Below are 18,586 nucleotides of genomic sequence, written 5' to 3' on the forward strand. Positions count from 1 at the left end.
CCCCCAACGCAAAATTGTTAATTTATTATTAGGAGGCAAAAAAAATTGTACAGTTACAAGAATCATTCCCCAACAGAGGTCAAATCTGAGACAAAATACCTTTTTAAAAAAAAAAAGGGAGGAGTGGGGGGTGACAACACTTTACAAGTCATTAAATTAAAAAAAAACAAAAACAAACAAACAAACAAAAAAAAACCAAAAAGAAACCTCTCTTTGTGCAATTCTGCAAAAACAAGAACAGAAGATAAACCCCTGGCCTGACACCCCAGAGCTGAGTGGGAAGAGGCTGAGAGGGGCCCTGCAGCCACCCCAGCCACCCCCACCCTGTGCCTCAGCCCTGCACTGGGACTGACAACTGCCTCCCCCCTGCACACCCACCCTCCAGCGGCCCCCCCAGCACAGCTGAGTCCTCAAAAACTGGCCCCAAACAATCTGGCCGGGCCCCCAGGCTGCACCTGCAGAGCCCCAACAAATCATCACACGGCACAGATGGCCACAGCCTTCCTCACCCCCCAAAACCTCCCCTCATCCTCCTGCCACCTGCAGACAAGGACCCAACTGTGGTCCCCACAAGCCCTGCTGCCCCCTGCCCCATGGCTCCCATGTCCCCCAGCCAGGGCAGCACAGCAGGAGGTGGCATGGGGAGTAGGGAATGGGGAGCAGGGAATGGGGAGCAGGGAATAGGGAGCAGAGCACAGGGAGCAGAGCACAGGGAGTAGGGAATGGGAACACAGAACGGGGAGCAGGACACAGGAACAGGCACAGGGAGCACCTCCCTGGCTCCAGTGAGCAGTGCTGAGGGTGCACAGATGCTCTGAATGTGTCTCCAGGTGCCTCCATGTGTCCCTCCCTCCCCAGCATCCCCATGGATGTCCCCAGCCAGAGCAGAGCCAGCAGCCCCAGCCAGGCACAGGCGATGCCATTTGGCACATGGGGAGCCAGGGCAGCCACCCCAAGAGGCTACAGGGGGCTGAGCCAACTGTGGGGCAGCTGCATGGCAGGAGCCAGCCCCCCACGCCCCCAGGGGCTGCTGACATTGCTGGGCCCCCTGCACTGGCACCAGTCCCCCAGATCAGCCCACCCCGAGCGTCCAGGCTGGGCAGTGGGCAGGATTTGGAACAGGCACAGGAGCAGGGGACATGTGGGGCAGGGGGACAAGTGGCCCTGGGCCCCAAGGAGGGGTTGGGGCAGTGGCACATCAGCCAGAGGCAAGGGGGGGAGGCTGATCACAGCGGCTTGTGACTAACCCCTGTCCCTTGGAGCCCAGGGGCAGCATCACCCTCCCTCAAACCCTGCCCATAGGACTGAAGCCCGAGGCAGGGCAAGGTGGGCACCTCCTGACACCCCCAGCGTGGTCTCTGCCTGGAGGTAGCAGCAGGACATGCAGGGAAGGGAAGATGGAGCCCCAGGGGACCTGCCTGCAGCTGGCACAGTCCCATCCCCAAGGGCTGCCTTCTGCTACCACCCTCCTCTTCTTCCCAGCGCTGACCCCCGGCCGGCCTCGGGGAGCCCCAGCTTTCCTACTGCTCACAGGGCCCAGTTTAGTAACAGCACTATCCCTTAAATTAAAAAATTAAAATATATATACATATATATATATACTGTATACACAGACAACAACAGAACAGTGCCAAAATGGAGGAAGAGAGGGAGAGAGGGGAAGGGAAGAGAGGAGAGGAGATGAGAGGAGGAGAGGAGGGCAGTCGGACATTTTCTTTACAATAAAAACAAGGACTCTGCCCCAACATGAGCAGAGTCTGGGGTCCCCTAAAAATACCCATCTAGAGAGAGAGCTGGAGGGACAGAGCAGGAGAGAGGGGCATGGGCTTGTACAATGGCATCTTCCCGATCCGAGCCAAGCCCGCGGGATCTCAGCTTCGCCTGGACTTCGAGTGCTGGATAAGCCACTGTAGGGTGATGTCTGCAGAGGCAAGGGGACACTTACAGCCTCTCCCCCTGGCTGTCACCCCCTCCTGTACCAACACCTGGGCACAGGCTGCCCTGCCCTGCTATGCCCCCAGCCCTCGGCACTCACCGATGTTGTCCTTTTCTTTGCAGGAGATGGAGTAGCAACAGATCTCTCGGTCCTGGATCGCAGAGAGGTTCCTGTGGGAGAGGAGCAAGTGCTGGCTGCAGACCCTGGGCTGTGTGGGGCAGCCATGGGAGACACCTTTGGGCAGCCCTTGGGGATGTGCCCGAAACAGGGCACACTGAAGGAACAGAGGCTCCCCAGGAGCTGCATGTGTGTCAGGAGAGGGCACCAGCACTCCATGCCTGAGGGGCAGAGGTGGGCTGGGGGGGGCTGTGTGATGGGGCAGGAGGGACCTGATCCCACAAGAGAGCCTGGCCACAAAATTTCACAGCTACCCCTCAAGCTCTGCAGCCAGACAGGGCAGGGAGGTTTTGGGAGTGGCACAGGGCTGGCAGCACAGGAGCTGCACGTGTGCCCACAGTCCAGGGGGTGCTCCAAGGGGTGGCTGGAGGGAGGAGTTGCTGTGAGTCAGTGCAGCATCCCAGATCCCCTCTGTGGGGATGGGCAGGAGCAGAATCAGAGGCCACATGCTGGCATGGCAAAGGGTGAAGGGACAGGAATGTGGATGGTGTCACACACCAGAGCAGGGTCCAACCTCCCGGCCCCCAGGGCTGTCAGGTGAGCAGTGCCTATGCCATGAGTGGTGCAGAGCCATGGGAGGGTGACCAGAGCAGCACCCCCAGGGAACACACCCCCAGTGCCCACTGTGATACCCCCAGGGAGCCTGGTCCCACAGTCCCCAGCAGTACCCCTGGGGAACCTGGTCCCACTGTCCCCAGCAGTACCCCTGGGGAACCTGGTCCCACTGTCCCCAGCAGTACCCCTGGGGAGCCTGGTCCCACAGTCCCCAGCAGTACCCCTGGGGAGCCTGGTCCCACTGTCCCCAGCAGTACCCCTGGGGAGCCTGGTCCCACTGTTCCCAGCAGTACCCCTGGGGAGCCTGGTCCCACTGTTCCCAGCAGTACCCCTGGGGAGCCTGGTCCCACAGTCCCCAGCAGTACCCCTGGGGAGCCCAGCTCCACCGCCCAGCACCACGCTGTGCCAGGCCCACACGCCACCGTGTGGCACCCGGGACCCAGCCCTGGCACTGGTGGCTCCAGCTCCTCCTTGTCTCCACAAGGTGTCACCTCAGATGTCCTCAGCCACTGGTCTCTGGCAGCCCACCCCGGACACCACAATGTCACCCCAGATGGGTGACCGTGCTGCGGGGACATGGCAGAACAAGGGGGTTCACACTGTGTCACAGCCCCACTGGGGCTGCCTGGGCCACTGGCAGACTCACATCTTCTCGATGAGCTCCTTCTCATCCAAGGCACCGGGCAGGTCCCGCTTGTTTCCCAGGACGAGGACCTACAGGGACAGGGGACACCTGAAGCTCCCGGTTGCCAGACCAGGCAGGAACCTGCTTCTGCCACCCAGAAGCAGAGTCTGCTTGTGGTTCAAGACAGCCCTAACCACTCCACCAGGATGTCCCAGCTGGAGAAACCCCCTTCAGCAGCAATCAGGAGGCAGAGCACTTCAATTAACTGCCTTAATTATCCTGCGTACAGCATCTCCTGTGCATTCTCTACTCCCAGCGTGGAGATGGCCCCATAGCTAATCCTCCCTGAAGGGCACCAGCATCTGTTGTGCCACGTAGGACATTCTCCCAGGAGCCTCTTGCTGTCTTTGAGCAAAAAGTCAAGTGACATGGCCAAACCTGACGTTGCCAGCACGAGGAAGCTGTGGGTGCCGGGCAGAACCCGCTCCGCAGGCAGCCAGCGCCAACCAGCACCGGCTGCTTGCACCATCCACTGATCCCTCCTGATTGCAAGGCTGTTCACATCCTCAAAGGCATTCTCAGACCGTGCAAGGAAAATAACCACCCGGCAGGACTGGTTTGTTCCTCCGGAGCGCCCACACGGCTGTCACCTGACAGGGGCAGTGCCGAGGCTGCATGTGCAGGGTGAGCTGGGGCTCTGCAGCAACACAGGATGCAGCATCTCCCCCTTTCAATCCCGAGGCTCATTCTCCCAGAGGAGAGCATTCAGAGGGCTACAACTGCAGCCTGGTATGTCAGGAGCTTAATTTAGCTGGCAGCGGACGTTTGGGATCTGTGGCGAGTTCCTCAATTAGCTCCTTTCAAAGGAGGCTGGTTTGGGATGCTCTGTCCACATCCCACCCTGGCACGTGCAGCATGCCTCATGCTGTGCCACCTCCCCACCTCCTGCACATGTCACAGCCCAGGAGCCACTCTCCCAGGAGACGGGACCTTAATGTCACACCACAAATTAGGCACAAGAGGACAGATTGAATACATGGGGGTCTGGTCTGTGCTCCCTGCCCTAAAGCTCTGTTGCTTGGTCTAGCTCTGGCCTAGAAAGCTCCCTCAGGAGTGCAGCAGGGAAGGGACCCCCCCAAGAAAGGGGATCCCTGCCCTGAATCTGCTCTGCAAGCCCTGGCAGTCCCCAGCCTCAGGACGATGAGTGGCTGTGGGCACTGGCTGAGGCAGCAGCTCACCGGGATGCCCTGGAGCTGCGGCTTATCCAGCAGGTTGTGCAGTTCGTTCTTGGAGGCCTCTATCTTCTCCTGGTCAGCAGCATCCACCATGTACCTGCAAGGGAAGGGACACCCCTGAGCACAGGTGCCCAGGTCCCCATGCCTTGGTGCTGTGCCCCAGGTCTGTGCCACCCCCAAATCTCCTCCCACGGCAGCTCACTGCCCCCACTGGAGACTGGGCCATGGAGGTAGTGGATAACAGGATCCTCCTGCCAGGACCCCTCTTCCCAAGGATGGCTGTGGGGCTGAGAGTCCCTCATGTCTCCCAGAGGAGTGGAGGACCACCCTGTCCCCATCCCTGCATGTGTCCACCTGCTGACAGTAGGGACAGTCTGGGCAAGGGAAGCCTGGGCAGGAGAAGCTGCAGGACACGTGTTGTCCCCAAGCATCCAGTGAAGCTCATGTGCACATGGCAGCTCCCATGGAGACACCCAGGACAGAGGACAAGTGGAGAAGGCAAAAGGGGCTGATGATGGAGAGGAGACGTTGACCCAAGAGGGGGAAGGACCTGATCATCCCATCAGTGGGGTAATCTTGGGAGGGGCCACAGAGAAAATGGATGTGAAGCTAGCAGTCAGCAATGCTGCTCTGAGCAGACAGGGAGATTTAGGGAAGGATTTCGCTCTTATGGGTTGACACTCATCCTGCAAAGGATATTAGAGAAAATTTGTTCCCTGGAAGGGTGGTCAGGCACTGGAACAGGCTGCCCAGGGCAGTGGTGGAGTCACCACCCCTGGAAGGGTTCAAAAACCATCTGGGGACATGGTTTAGTGGTGACCATGGCTGTGTTGGGTTAACAGTGGGACCTGATGGTCTTAGAGGCCTTTTCCAACCTTAATGATTCCATGATAATTCAGTGGCTCTAACTCCTGACACAGGTGTCCAGCTCCGCCAGCAAAGGCATTGCAGCTCCCCTCACAGCCAGCCCAGTATCCTGGGGGGGGCTGTGCCCCCACCCACTGGTGAGCTCAGCATCAGTGTGTGTGTGGCAGTGGAGCTCTGGCTCCCAGGATACTCACACGATGGCACTCACTCCACGGCAGTATCGCTCCCACATGCTGCGGAACCGCGGCTGGCCACCAATGTCCCAGAGCTGTGACAGGGAGATCGGGGTTACTGCGGTGTCCTGTCCGTCACCCCAGTGCCCCAAGTACCCCAGTGCTGCCCAAGACCATGTGGCCACCCAGGGCATTTTGTCCAAACCCACCCCCATCCCGTCCTCTTCAGCTCAAACCTGAGGAGGAGGCTCCTGGCTCGGTAAGGCAAGGAGACACCTCAGGAAGGGCAGCTGTAGGATGCTGAATCCCCCTGTGATATGCTTCTGCTGGCATGGAGGGACCTCCTGGCCCAAGCTGGGTGCTCCTCCCCATGTCCACCACACCTCCTGGTCTATCCCTGAGGCATTTCCCATTTCAGAACACTCAGCACACTCTCAAAAGTGTTCCTGCAGCAGCCCGAGATCCCCAGCCATCTTTTCAAGCATGTCTCACAGCTATTTCCCAGTTTAACTCAGGGCCCTCGAAAGATCCAGAAGGGGTAGAACCTTCCTCTCCCTTTGCTTCCGAGGCAGAGACCACCACTTGAAGCCATGACCTGTTTATTCCAGCACTCCCACCCTCAGCAAGGTGACCACATCCATGAGTCCCCACCAGCAAGCCAGAAGTATAAGGAAACCTCCAGCACTGCAGCCTGGACTGGCTCTTACTGCACAAGTCTGAATCTCCCACATCTCACCACCTCTTCTGGTGGTTACCTGCAGGACCCTGACAGGGCAGATGGTGGAATCACAGTCCCTGGAAGCGTTCAAAAAACATGTGGATGTGGCACTTGGGGACATGGTTCAGCGGTGAACATGACTACCATGTCATGGGGGGAACAGCTTAGAGGAATTTTCCAACCTTAACGATCCTAGGATTCTATTCTGTGATTCCCAGCTGCAGTTGCATTCCCTGGAATCCTTCAAAGTCCTGCAGAAGAGCCACCAATCTCCCTTCCCTCCACCTTTGGTCCCAGTAGCCCTAACCAGCAATAACACCTGCATCTTACCTTGATGGTAACATTCCCCTTGGTGATCTTCCTCATGTTGAAGCCAACTGTCGGGATCATGTCTTCGTTGAACTGTCCTGACTGTGAGGAACAAGGTGAGAGAGCGTTAGGGGGCAGAGGAACATGGCCAGCCAGCCCACCCCAGCAGGGCAGCCAGGCTGGCAGCCAGGCTGGCATAACCCCAAAGGCTCTGCCAGCCCTGCCCCGGGCACAGCACAACTCCAGGTCCATGCCAGGAGCACAGAGCCCAGAGACAGGACAGGTGGGAATGGTGTGTATCCTGGTTCCAGCCCAGATCAGCGGGATGGGGAATGGCCAAGACATCTTGTTATTTGATACCACCTAAGATCATCGCCATGGGCAAGGAAATGCTTCCAAGAAGGGCATTCCTTTCCTGTCCCTTTCCTGTAGGGAGAAAGTGTGGTGGGGGAGGGAAGTCATCCACCATTGTTTCATTGTCCCGGGCTTGGTGAGCATTTTGCATGTTAATCACCCTCTCTTTGTACACTTTTGTTATTAGCATTGTTGCTGTTGCTGGTCGTTTTCTTATCTCATTGCTGTTACCAGTAAATTGTTCTTATCTCAACCCCTGATCTTTGCCTTTTGTGCTTCCAGTTGGAGGGGGAGAGGGAAGCAAGTGGTGGGAGCACTAAACTGGGGGAACACCATTCCTAAACCAGGACACTTCAGCTGCTGCACGGGGCACAGGTGCCCTGGGTGTTGGTGCAGCCCCCAGCCCTGCAGTGAGCTCCCAACCTCAGCCCCAGACACACTGTTGTCCCAGTGGTCAGGGTCAGGAGACAGGAGCTGCCACAGCCCTTCACCTGCTGCCTCCAGCAGCCTCCTTGGGACTCAAGTCAGGTTTATTGCCTGTAAAAGCATCCAGGAATGTGGAATGCTGGGGAGCCAACAGGGAAGAGGGTTTGCTAACCAGGTTAACGCACACGTGGGGATTTTGGCCATCAGTGCCAGAAACTTGCAGGAACCACCAACCATGGCCAAACTCATCCTAGCAGCTCTTAAAACCTCAGTTTCTTGAGGGCTTTTCTGGCTTTTCTCTTAGTTAACACGAACCCCAAAACGGGAAGGCAATTTATGCTATTTTCTGATAAGCAGATTTTTGAGCCAACGGCTCCTCCAGACCCACATCACCAGGTCCCCAGGGTTTTCCTGACCTCTTCCAATGTCTCTGCAAAACACACCACTTCCCTTTTTCATTTCCCTTTTGCATCCAACAGCAAAACCCAGCAGCCAAGGGGTGTCCAGGCCACACTGCACCCAGAAACCACCGTGGGGAATGGCAGGGAGGGGTGCAGGGAGAGGAGGGGAAGCAGGCAGAGATCCGCAGGGGATGTCTCCTGTGGACTGAGGTTCAATACACAACTTGGCTTTATGAAATTAAGAAATTCACAGGCTTTGATCGGCAGACACGGAGAGCAATTGCTGAAGAGCTCTAGGAAGCTGCAGGCACCTCCCTCAGGGATCCCAGACCACATCACGGCATCTGCTGTCTGTGCAAAAGCCATCCAAGACATAGTTCAGGCAGACAGAAGCTTATTCCAGAAGGGATGGGCTGCAGGAGCCAGGAGACACCTCCTCTTTCCTCCATGGGGAAGGTGAGGCACAGCCTTGCTCCCTGCCCAAAATCCTCTCCCCCCTGCAGCACCGGTCTCCAGGGACCAAAGGACCAACAAAAAACCACTTGAGCTGTCCAAAACAGGCTGGGATCGTGACACATTGTGGTCCAGGATGGCCTGCCTGTGGTCCCTGCTGTCCCAGCACCCACAAAAGCATCTTCAACGTGCTGCAACGTGCTCAGCTCCTCCTGCATCAGCTGCTCTCTGAAAGCAACTCTCAGTGGTGGAAACACAGTGTCCCCTCTTTCCTCTCCAGCTATCCCTGATGGTGGCACCTTTGGCACATCTTCAGCTCCCTGCAGGGTCCAGCTATCCACAGCTCCACTGCCAGGAAAGCAGAGACCACCTAGCTGGAGACATGCAAAAGCTTCACCGGACACATGCTTGCCCCCCCAAATTTTGGTAATGCAACAGACACAGCACTCATGCTGACCCTGGAGATGATACCAAGCCACACCAATCACTTGGGAATGCAATTCCACTGGGATGCACAAAAATCCTTGCAGGCAAGATGGATTTCGTGGCCACAACTGGCAGATCAGGTCTTTACAGGCTCCAGTTCATTGCTGATTTTGCCAGGGTTCCCCAGCACTCTGCCCAAACCACTCTGCCTCGCTGCCCTGCCTGGAAGGCAAGTGACCCAACACTTCCCAGTTGAGTTACTGGGAGAGGTGGCCAGGATTCAGCTTTTGCAGGGGCAACCAGTCCCCCCAGCTCATGATGAGCCCCATCCCCTGCCACAAGCACAGGGACACCACATCACTTGCCACTTCAGCCATCATCCCCCGCTCAGCCAGCAGCCAGGCCCTTGGCTCACTGGCACATGCAAAGAGGCCACCTCAGCCTCCACACTGCAGCCACCAGCTCTGGTGAGCAGCGTGCAGGGTGGCCAGGTCCTGCTCTTCACCGTGGTCTCCACGGGGCAGAGGGAGGAGCCCAAAGCTCCTCAGGTTGGGTGTCTCCCACCAGTGCCTGGACCATTCCCAAAACTGCCCAGCCTGGCACTCCTGCAGGATCTCCTGCCATGGAGCACTTGAGACCCTGACAAACCCTGTCCAAGCTCCAACCCAGGGGGAAACGTGGCTGGGCAGTTTCTCACCTGTAACCTCCACATCCATCCTCTTCAGCTGGCCCTGTGCCAGTGCAGGGTGGGAGTGCCTGGCAGCCTGAGCTGGGCAGTTTTGGGACCTTGCTTGGTCTTCCATTGCTCTTCCAGCTCTTCTCCAAGAGCTAAACCAGCCCAGCTCCACCACACAGGCTCCCATCCCTCAGCACATCTCTATCAGCCAACAGACACCTGACACTGAGCACCCCATTCAGACAGGAAAAAGCCAAGTTCAAGCCAAGTCTTTACCCTTCGACAGTGGGCTTACAGCTCTCTGGGGCTCTGAGTACCACAGGGCACCTATGGCACAGAGATCCATGCCCCTGCAGAAGGCACTGGAGGGGACAGGACTGAGAACTGGGAAAAGGGGCTGCCACCTGGGCCAGGCAGGATGGAGCTACCCCAGGGGCTGGCAGCAAGAAGGAAGTGCCACATGGGTCCAAGAGACAATCCCAACTCTTGCCCCAAATCTTCAGCATGCTCTGATTTCAAAAACTTCACGCAGAAGGATCCTATTGAAGGGGCCTGTGTTGGGCAGCCCCCACCACTGCAGGCAGCAGCTCCAGCTGGGCAAGCAGGGTGCTGTGGGACAGGGATGGGCCCCTCCATCCCAGGCAGATGGTCTCACCACCACCACCACTACCTTCATTACCACACATGGTCTGGCTCCACAGCACCCCTCAGCTTGGAGATCCAGCATCCCAGGCCATGAGCATGGTGGGAAACCCACAGGCCCCTCCTGGCACTGCTCCCTGCATTGCTAGTGCATCTGAAACAGGCTGTGCTGCCCTCCCTGACACCACAGGCCCCATCTCCAGGGCACTGGGTATCTCAAGAGCAAAAAGGGGATCTGGGGACAGCAACCAGGCCATGCATGTGCTGACCCTAGAGCCCAAGTGACACTGGCATGGCCAACACTGCTGTAAGCCCACCTGAGCCAGGCAGGATGATCCATCCCACTCCCTGCAATGCAGCTAATGCACATATTTATTTTTTTTTTAAGAGCACAGTATCACTGAAGCTCAGGAGTTTTTTTCATAAAAATTAGGTTCCTCAGATGAAAGGGAAAATCCTTGGGCTGCTTTTGCTTCTTCAGCACTGCATCAGAGCCCAAAGTATGCTGGACAGCAGTGCTGAGGCTGTGCTGACCCAACTCTCTGTGAGATGCTCCCAGCAGCACCCCAAGGACAGGCAGCACAGCCCTAACTCTGAGGGGAAGCCAGCAGCTCTGTGTAAGATTTGCAGCAACATCTGGTCCCACCTCTGTCCACAGAGACCCCACAAATGCCTATAACTCTATCAGTTGCTGCCCTCGTTCAGATGTGCCTGCAGTGGGGCAGAATCTGGACAGAGGTGGTGGCCACACTGGTGACTCAGCTTGCTGCTGGCCTAGATTTTGGGGTGCTGGACATGTGCAGCCCCACTGGCATCAGCACTACTCGATGGCAGCACAGAGTCTGCTACAGAAACTCTGGAGAACTGGCTGGATGGTCACAGTGCTGTGGTCCACGGCTCAGTGTCGAGGTGGAGGTCAGTGATGAGTGGTGTTCCTCAGCAGTGGGTGTTGGGACCAGCACTGTTTTAGAACAGAATCACAGAATGGTTTGGGTTGGAAGGGACCTTAAACACCATCCCATTCCTCCCCCTGCCATGGGCAGGGACACCTTCCACTAGACCCAGTTGCTCCAAGCCCCGTCCAATCTGGCCTTGGACACCTCCAGGGATGGGGCAGCCACAGCTCCTCTGGGCAGCAGAGATGTCACCATCAGAGACCATCCCATGACAGAATGTTGTATCTCTGTCAGTGGCATGGACAGTGGGATCAGGGTGCTGAGGACACTGAGCTGTGTGGTGCAGTTGACATGCTGGAGGGAAGGGGTGGCATCCTGGACCTGTGGCTTCAGAAGTGGGTCTGTGCCAACCTCGTGGAGTTCAAAAAGGCTAAGTGGAAGATCCAGCACCTGTGTCAGGGCAATCCCAAGCATAAATCCAGTCTGGGCAGAGAAAGGCTGGAGAGCAGCCCTGAAGAGAAGGACTTGGGGGTGTTGGTAGATGAAAAGCTTAACATGCCCCAACCATGTGTGCTGATGCCCAGAAACCCCCGTGTGCTGGGCTCATCCCACAGCGTGGGCAGCAGGGGAGGGTGGGATTCTGCCCCTCTGCCCCACTCAGGTGAGATCCCACTTGCAGACCTGCCTCCAGCTCTGGGGTCTCAGCATCAGAAGGACATGGAGCTGCTGGAGCAAGTCCATAGGAAGCCACAGAGATGCTCTGAGGGCTGGAGCCCCTCTGCTCTGGAGAGCTGGGGCTGTTCAGCCCGGAGAAGAAAAGGCTCTGGGGAGACCTTAGAGCCCCTTCCAGTACCTAAAAGTGGCTTCTAAGAAAGATGGGGACAGACTTTTTAGTAGGGTCTATAGTGACAGGACAAGGGGTAATGGTTTTAAACTGAAGGAGGGGAGATTCAGACTAGATATAAGGAGGAAATTTTTTATAATGTGAGTGATGAGGCCCTGGCACAGGTTGCCCAGAGAAGCTATGTCTGCCCCATCCCTGGAAATGTTCCAGATCAGGTTGGACAGGGCTTGGAGCAACCTGGTGTAGAGGAATATGTCCTGTATGTCCCTGCCCATGGCAGGGGTGTTGGACAAGGTGACCTTTAAAGGTCCCTTCCAACCAAAACCACTCTATGATCCTACGACCTTGGAAAACCACCACTTGTCCATTTTTCCTGGCTTATGTTGACAGAGATTGCAGCAGCAAGACAAGACCGTGTCCCATCCAGATTCTTCTCCTCTTCCAGAAACATAGGAGAAACCCCCCAAAAAACCTACCACCTTCTGCATTATGAAGCTGAGGTGTAAAGACACACCTGTGGAGGGCCCAGGCACTGCACCTGGAGGCAGAAGGACCACAAGGCAGCATGAGGACCCACGTCCACCTCCACCACACCCTGGCCCTGCCAGACCCCATGCCAGGGGCATGTCCCGAGTTACTGGGAGAGGCAGGGGTCAGACAGACTGGCACAAAGGCATCAGAACAACATCTCCCTGATTCTCCCTCAGCACCTCCACCAGCATTTCTACCTCTCCAGCAAACCTTGGAGACCTTGCAGACCTGGAGCTGCACCTCCCCTCCCAAGCTGAGGCACCCAAATGCATCCTGCTGAGGGGGCTCAGCTGGCCAGTGAAGGGGTCAGTGGCTCTCCAGGGATGGGTGGGAGCAGGCACTGAGCTCTGCAGTCCTCCAAGACACTCTCAGGACATGCCTCCCTCAGCAGTGCTGTCAGGAGAGCCACGGCATCCATCATCCTGCCTGATGCCACACACGACGCTGATGTGGTTTCACAGAAATGGCTGAGGTTGGAAGGAACCACAGTGGGTCATCTGGTTCAGCCTCTCTGCTCAAGCAGGATCATCCCAGAGCACGTGGCAAAGGATTGCATCCAGACTCCACACTCGCTCTGGGCAGCCTTTTCAGTCACCCATGCAGTAAAGAAGTTCTTCCTCATGTTCAGGTAGAACTTCCTGTGCATCAGTTCCTTCAGTTCCTGCTTGTTGCCTCTTGTCCTATTGCTGAGCACCATCGAGCAGAGCCTGGTCCATCCTCTGACAGCTCCCTGCAGATACTGACAGACTGGATAAGGTCCCCTCTCAGATGTCTCTTCTTGAGGCTGACCAAGCCCAGCTCCCTCAGCCTGTCCTTGTAAGAGAGATGCTCCAGTCCCCTCAGCATCTTCGCAGCCTCCGCTGAACTCACTCTAGGAGCTCCATGTTTCCTCTTGCAGAACTGATTTGAATCACTTCCTGAGCAGGGCTAAAGCACAGGATGGTGCCCCAGACCCCCCATCACCCAGGACCAACACCCTGTGGCTCAGCTCCCCTGGAAGGCTCTAGCACAGGTAGAACATGTGTGGTGTTAAAAAGCAGCAACACACTCTTTTGTTCTAATCATGGCCTGCACTAACAGGTTTTGGGCCCCAGCACCTCCTGAGGAGCTCTCAACACCCTCGAGTCACCCTCATCACCGCCAGACTGGGGAAAAGGCAGCTAAAAGCCTTCAGGTTAAAAAAGCTTCAGGTTAAACAAAGACCGGGCGTGTTTACAGCTTTCACCCCTCCTTGCAGGCAAAACTTCGAAAGTCTCAGCTCCCAAGAGCCAGGAAAAGGAAAAACAAGCCCTGGGAAATGAAGGTCCCCAGGCAGGTGACCCAGGAGGAGTCAGCCCCCGGATCGTCACTGCCTTCAGCAAAACCCTTGCCTGGCACGACCACAGCTCTGACTGCTGGAGGGAACCACCCACCTTCCAGGCAACCAGAGTCCATTTTTCAGTCAGGTGCAGCTAAAAATCCTGGAACACAAGGACGGCACCAACCCCCCCGGAGCAGCTCCAGCCCCAGCATCGCTCTGAGGGAAGGGGAGCACCTCTTGCACCCACAGAGATGTCTTGTGAGATCTCTCCAACAACGCCAAAATCCCACACTTCTCAGTTCAGGCTCTTCCCCTCCCCAAAGCCCAAATTACAGCCCAAAGCACAAATCACAGCTATTTCCCCTTCCAACACCCCCATTGCAACACCCTAAAGCCAGGCACCTCCAACCCTGCTCAGGCAGTTCCTGTCGAGTCGGCATTTTCTGTGTCACGCTGCTACTTCACTGTCCCCAATACCTTCTTTCCAGGACGTTTTCTCAAGGGCTGGTGCCCCTTTTTGTGTGCACGTGCCACAAAACATGAACTTTCCAAATTAACCGAGCTCAGCCACTAAGCCTGACTGCCCTGCAAGGGTGTCAAACCCCCCACCACAGACCTGTTACACCAGCAGGCCATGGTGCCAGCTCCAGCCGCCTCGAGAGCTCCTGTAGTTCCTCAAAGTCCCTTAGCCAGCAATCCTGGCTAAGCAGTGAGAGTCTTGGTGCACGGGTCTTCCAGGTGGGGTTTTGCCCACAGTAAAACTGCCTGCAACAAGGTGTTTACTCGCAGGATCAAACCCCACGAAGCCCACGCTGAGCCCTGTCTGTGGATGCAGCTGGGTGAGGAGGAGGCACGTGGGGAACAGGGAGCTGGGCAAGATGAGGACCAAAGCAGCAGGAGCCTGGAGCACCAAGTGGTGACTTCCAGCAAAACAGCTCGAGACCTGGAGTGCCATCGTCTCCAGGGTGAAAAAGCACTTTGGAGTGTCCTTCCTCTGCCCCCAGACACTTCAGGAAGGACATTTTTGTCCCTCAGCACCTGGCACCAACGGAAACCTCCTGAAGAGCACAGCTCCAGTGCAAAGAAGCCTCCAAACAGGCTGAAAATCCCCTCTGACAGCCCAGCACCTTCCAGCACACTGAGCGAGCAGCAATAATTCCCTGTGCTTTTGAGCCATGGCACCGAGCAAGCAAAGTGCAGGGACAAGGAGGGCAGTAGAGCAGCCAGGGCAGCTGGAATATCCACATCCTCCTCCCTCCATGAAACCCTGCAGGAGCGACAGCCCAAACCTGACCCTTCGGGATCCGCCCACCTCGCAGCATCACATCTGGAGAGGCCGAGAGCAACCCAAAAAGCAAGAGGGGAAACTCGACCAAGCATCGCCACGGGTGAAACCACACCCTGGGCTCTGGGATCCCGCTCCTGATCTGCGGCCGGATCCAGGGACCCCGTGGACGAGGCAGCAGAGCTGGGGAGAGGCCAGGGTCGGAGGGGCCCGAGGCGGGTGTCACTGCCGCGCTGGGGTGTGGAGCGTGTGCTGCTGCTGCAGCACCCGGCACCCACGGGGCACTGCTGCCGGTGGGTGCTGCCCGAGGAAGGTCTCCAGGCAAACACCTCCTACACCGGCCCCTGGGCAATGAGAGCTGGTGGCACAGAGCCCAGCAGGGTCATGGCGAGGCCCCCACCTGCGCGTCCCGGCAGTGGCAGGGACGATGACAAAGCTCCTGCTGCAACCCGTACGAGGGCAGGAGCTTCCCGGCTCCCAGGGCCGAGGCTCCCGCAATCCTGGGCGGCGGCAGCGCCCACCCAGGGCACCAGAACCGGCTGCTGCCCGCTGGCAGAGCCCCGGCCAGGAAGGGCAGGGGTGTTCCGTGATTCCTCCCCAGGGCCTGCTCCGGCTGCGGCTCCAGGAGCCGCGCTTGGTTCCGGGGATGTGGGGAGCAAACGCTGGGGTTTGCCTGGACCCCTCCCGATGCTGCTGGATCTGCAGCCTGCGCCCCACACTGCACCCCGCACCCCAGAGTGCGCCCCACTGCCTGCAATTCACATCCCACCCCACCCTGCACCCCACTGCCCAAATGCATCTCCAGGCTGGGGTGTGATAGGGCGGAGCCATCCCGGGGAGCACCCAAGGGGTGTAACTGGGGGGATGCAATGGGTGAGGTGCAATAGGGGGGTGCAATGGGGGATGCAATGGGTGAGGTGCAATAGGGGATGCAATGGGTGAGGTGCAATAGGGGGGTGCAATGGGGGATGCAATGGGGCTGCAATGGGTGAGGTGCAATAGCGGGGTGCAATGGGGGATGCAATGGGAGTGCAATGGGGGTGTAATGGGGGATGCAATGGGAGTGCAATGGGGGTGCAATGGGGGATGCAATGGGGGATACAAGGCGCAGGGGTGCTGCCCTGGGGTGGCCCCGCTACTCCCGGGCTGCCGGGGCTGGGGGGGATGCGGGTGTTCCCCGGGGGGATGCGGGTGTTCCCCGGGGGGATGCGGGTGTTCCCCGGGGGGCTCACCGCGATAACGTTGACGAAGGTGGTCTTGCCCGAGTACTGCAGCCCCACCAGGGTCAGCTCCATCTCCTCCTTCCAGAACAGCGCCCGGAACCAGTCCAGCAGCTTGTTGAAGAGCGCCAGCATGGTGCCAGGCCGGGCCGCGCCGCGCCGAGCGGGGCCGAGCGGAGCCGAGCGGAGCCGAGCCGGGCCCAGCTGGGCCGAGCCGAGCCGAACGGGGCCGAGCCGAGCCGAACGGGGCCGAGCCGGGCCGAGCGGAGCCGAACGGAGCCGAGCTGGGCCGCGCCGAGACGAGCCGGGCCGAGAGGGGCCGAACCGAGCGGGGCCGAACCGAGCGGGGCCGAGCGAGGCCGAGTCGGGGCGGGGCCAGTCGGGGCGGAGCCGGGCAGGGCCGAATCGATCCGAGCGGGGCCGAGCGGAGCCGAGTCGATCCGAGCGGGGCCGAGCGGGGCCGAGAGCGTCCGGACCGGCCCGGTCGGTGCCGATGGAGGCCGAGCCGCCGCCGCCCCCGGTATTGTCCGAGCGCAGCCCCCCCGAGCCCTCCCGAGGCACCGGGTGGGGCCCGAGCGCCGCCGCCGCCGCGCCCTCTCCCGGAGCGGAGGACCCGCCGCACCGGGCACGGGACATCCCGCCCTGCAGGACACCCCGGGATACACCGGGATACCCGGGACACGCTGGACACCCCGGATACCCCGGGATACCCTGGGATACCCCGGGACACCCCGGGATGCCCTGGGACACCCTGGGGCACGCCGGACCCCCCGGGACACCCCCGGACACCCCGGAGTACCTCGAGACCCCCGGGACACCCCGGGCATCCCGGGCGCAATGTGCAGAGGGTGCTGGGGGCACAGGGGTGCTGAGTGGGGTACTGAGGGTGGGGGTGTGCGGGGGGCACAGGGGTGCTGAGGGGGGTACTGAGGGTGGGGGGTGTGCAGGGAGCACAGGGTGCAGCGGTGCTGGAGCACTGCGGTGCCGGGGGCAGGGATGGCTGGGGGCAGGCTGCGGGGGTACTGGGGGTACGGGTGCGTTAGGGGTGCAGGGGATATGGGCAGTGCTAGGTGGGGGAGATGCAGGGCACGGGGGTGAAGGAGTTCGGGGTGCAGTGGTGCTGAGGTTGCAGAAGTCCTGGGGTACTGAGGGTGCAGGGATGTGGGGTGTGATCAGTGTAGGAGAACTGGGGGTGCAGGGGACCTGGGGGTGCTGGGGTGTGGGGTGTACAGGAGTGGATAGAAACGCTTGGTGTCAGAAGCAGGGTGGTGGGGAGTGTGGGGTGCAGTGGGTGCCAGGAGCCCCGAGCAATGTCCCAGGAGCTGATGAGCAAACTTCCACCTGGAGAATGAGACACAGCCCAAAGGCACAGACAGCTTCCTCGAAGGATGTTCCTGTGAGACCTTTATCCATCCTGCTGCCACAGCAGTCTGTGGCCATCAGGTTGGGCCCTGCAGCCTTAAAACCCCCTTGTTTTCCCCCTGCCCAGCTCTGCTGGGTTGGGGGGCACACGGAGCTGCTCCAGGTGCCTGTTCTGGCCACGCCTTCACTCCGCTGTGCCCTCCCATGCCCTGCTCAGGGCAGGTGCTGCCTGGCTGTGCCCTGCCAACAGGGCTCTCCATCCAGGTGGGATTTGAGCCAGTCCTAAAGTGAGGACTGACACACAGGGCCATTTGCAATTCCCTTACGCTGGATGCTTTATTCCAGCAGTGGCTGGGGAGAGCCCATGTGCTTATGCTCCCACGAGAGACAGGGATACTGAATCCACTGCTAAAGCTGCCTGAGACAAACGTGTATGCACAGAAAATAGGGAAACTGAGATGGGGTTGGATTCAACTCACACGGAGTATCTCAACCCCTGACAAGTAATGGTGGGAGGGAGTTTCCACCATGTGCTGCAAGTCACTGGGAAGCTGCCTTTGTTTTTGGAGGAAGAAACCATTTTGCTTTCAGAGCTGCTGCAGCGTGCTCAGGATCCCCATGCTCTCAAAGGGAGGCCTGAGGAAGCAGGAATATCATTGCTTTCTGTAATTACCCCGTCATAGCTCCTCCTCATACCAGTGAAAAATTCTTTGTCCTCCAGTTCTTGCATGTAATTTCTGATTTAGGATATTTTTTTTCATAGAATCACAGAATCGTTCAAGTTGGAAAAGACCTTTAAGATCATCGAGTCCAGCTGTTACCCCAGCATTGGTCACCAGTAAACCATGTCCCCAAGTCACCATCCTCCAGGGCTGGTGACTCTACCACTGCCCTGGGCAGCCTGGGCCACTGCCTGACTGCCCTTTCAGGGAAGAAATTTTCCCAGTATCCAACCTGAACCTCCCCTGCTGCAAATTGAGGCCACTTCCTCTTGTCCTGTCCCTTGTTCCCTGGGAGCAGAGCCTGACCCCCACCTGCCTCCACCCTCCTGTCAGGGAGTTGCAGAGAGGGAGAAGATCCCCTTCCATTCCTTCTCTGGACACGCTCCAGCACCACAATGTCTTTTCTGTCATGAGGGGCCCAAAACTGCACACAGGATTTGAGGTGGGGCCTCA

The 18,586-nt window shown here is 58.4% G+C and overlaps 1 protein-coding gene across 1 annotated transcript; it reads right to left on the reverse strand.

The window, feature by feature from the left end:
• Positions 1 to 2: 2 nt before the first annotated feature.
• Positions 3 to 16,572, reverse strand: ARL8A (ADP ribosylation factor like GTPase 8A). Its single transcript, XM_064636110.1, has 7 exons — positions 16,062 to 16,572; positions 6,617 to 6,697; positions 5,590 to 5,663; positions 4,532 to 4,625; positions 3,315 to 3,382; positions 2,036 to 2,106; positions 3 to 1,921 (listed from the first exon to the last, which is right to left on the reverse strand). Exons 1-7 carry the CDS (start codon positions 16,182 to 16,184, stop codon positions 1,872 to 1,874), a joined length of 561 nt encoding a protein of 186 aa, XP_064492180.1. The 5' UTR covers positions 16,185 to 16,572; the 3' UTR covers positions 3 to 1,871.
• Positions 16,573 to 18,586: the final 2,014 nt, after the last annotated feature.

Source organism: Pseudopipra pipra, chromosome 25, assembly GCF_036250125.1.
Source record: "Pseudopipra pipra isolate bDixPip1 chromosome 25, bDixPip1.hap1, whole genome shotgun sequence".
Classification (NCBI taxonomy): Eukaryota; Metazoa; Chordata; class Aves; order Passeriformes; family Pipridae; genus Pseudopipra; species Pseudopipra pipra.

Coding starts and splice junctions, on each gene's coding strand:
- ARL8A (XM_064636110.1), bottom strand. CDS start 16,184: ATGCTGGCGCTCTTCAACAAGCTGCTGGACTGGTTCCGGGCGCTGTTC. Junction 6,698..16,061: donor CCTTCGTCAACGTTATCGCG/GTGAGCCCCCCG, acceptor TGTTCCTCACAG/TCAGGACAGTTCAACGAAGA. Junction 4,626..5,589: donor CGTGGAGTGAGTGCCATCGT/GTGAGTATCCTG, acceptor CTTCCCTTGCAG/GTACATGGTGGATGCTGCTG.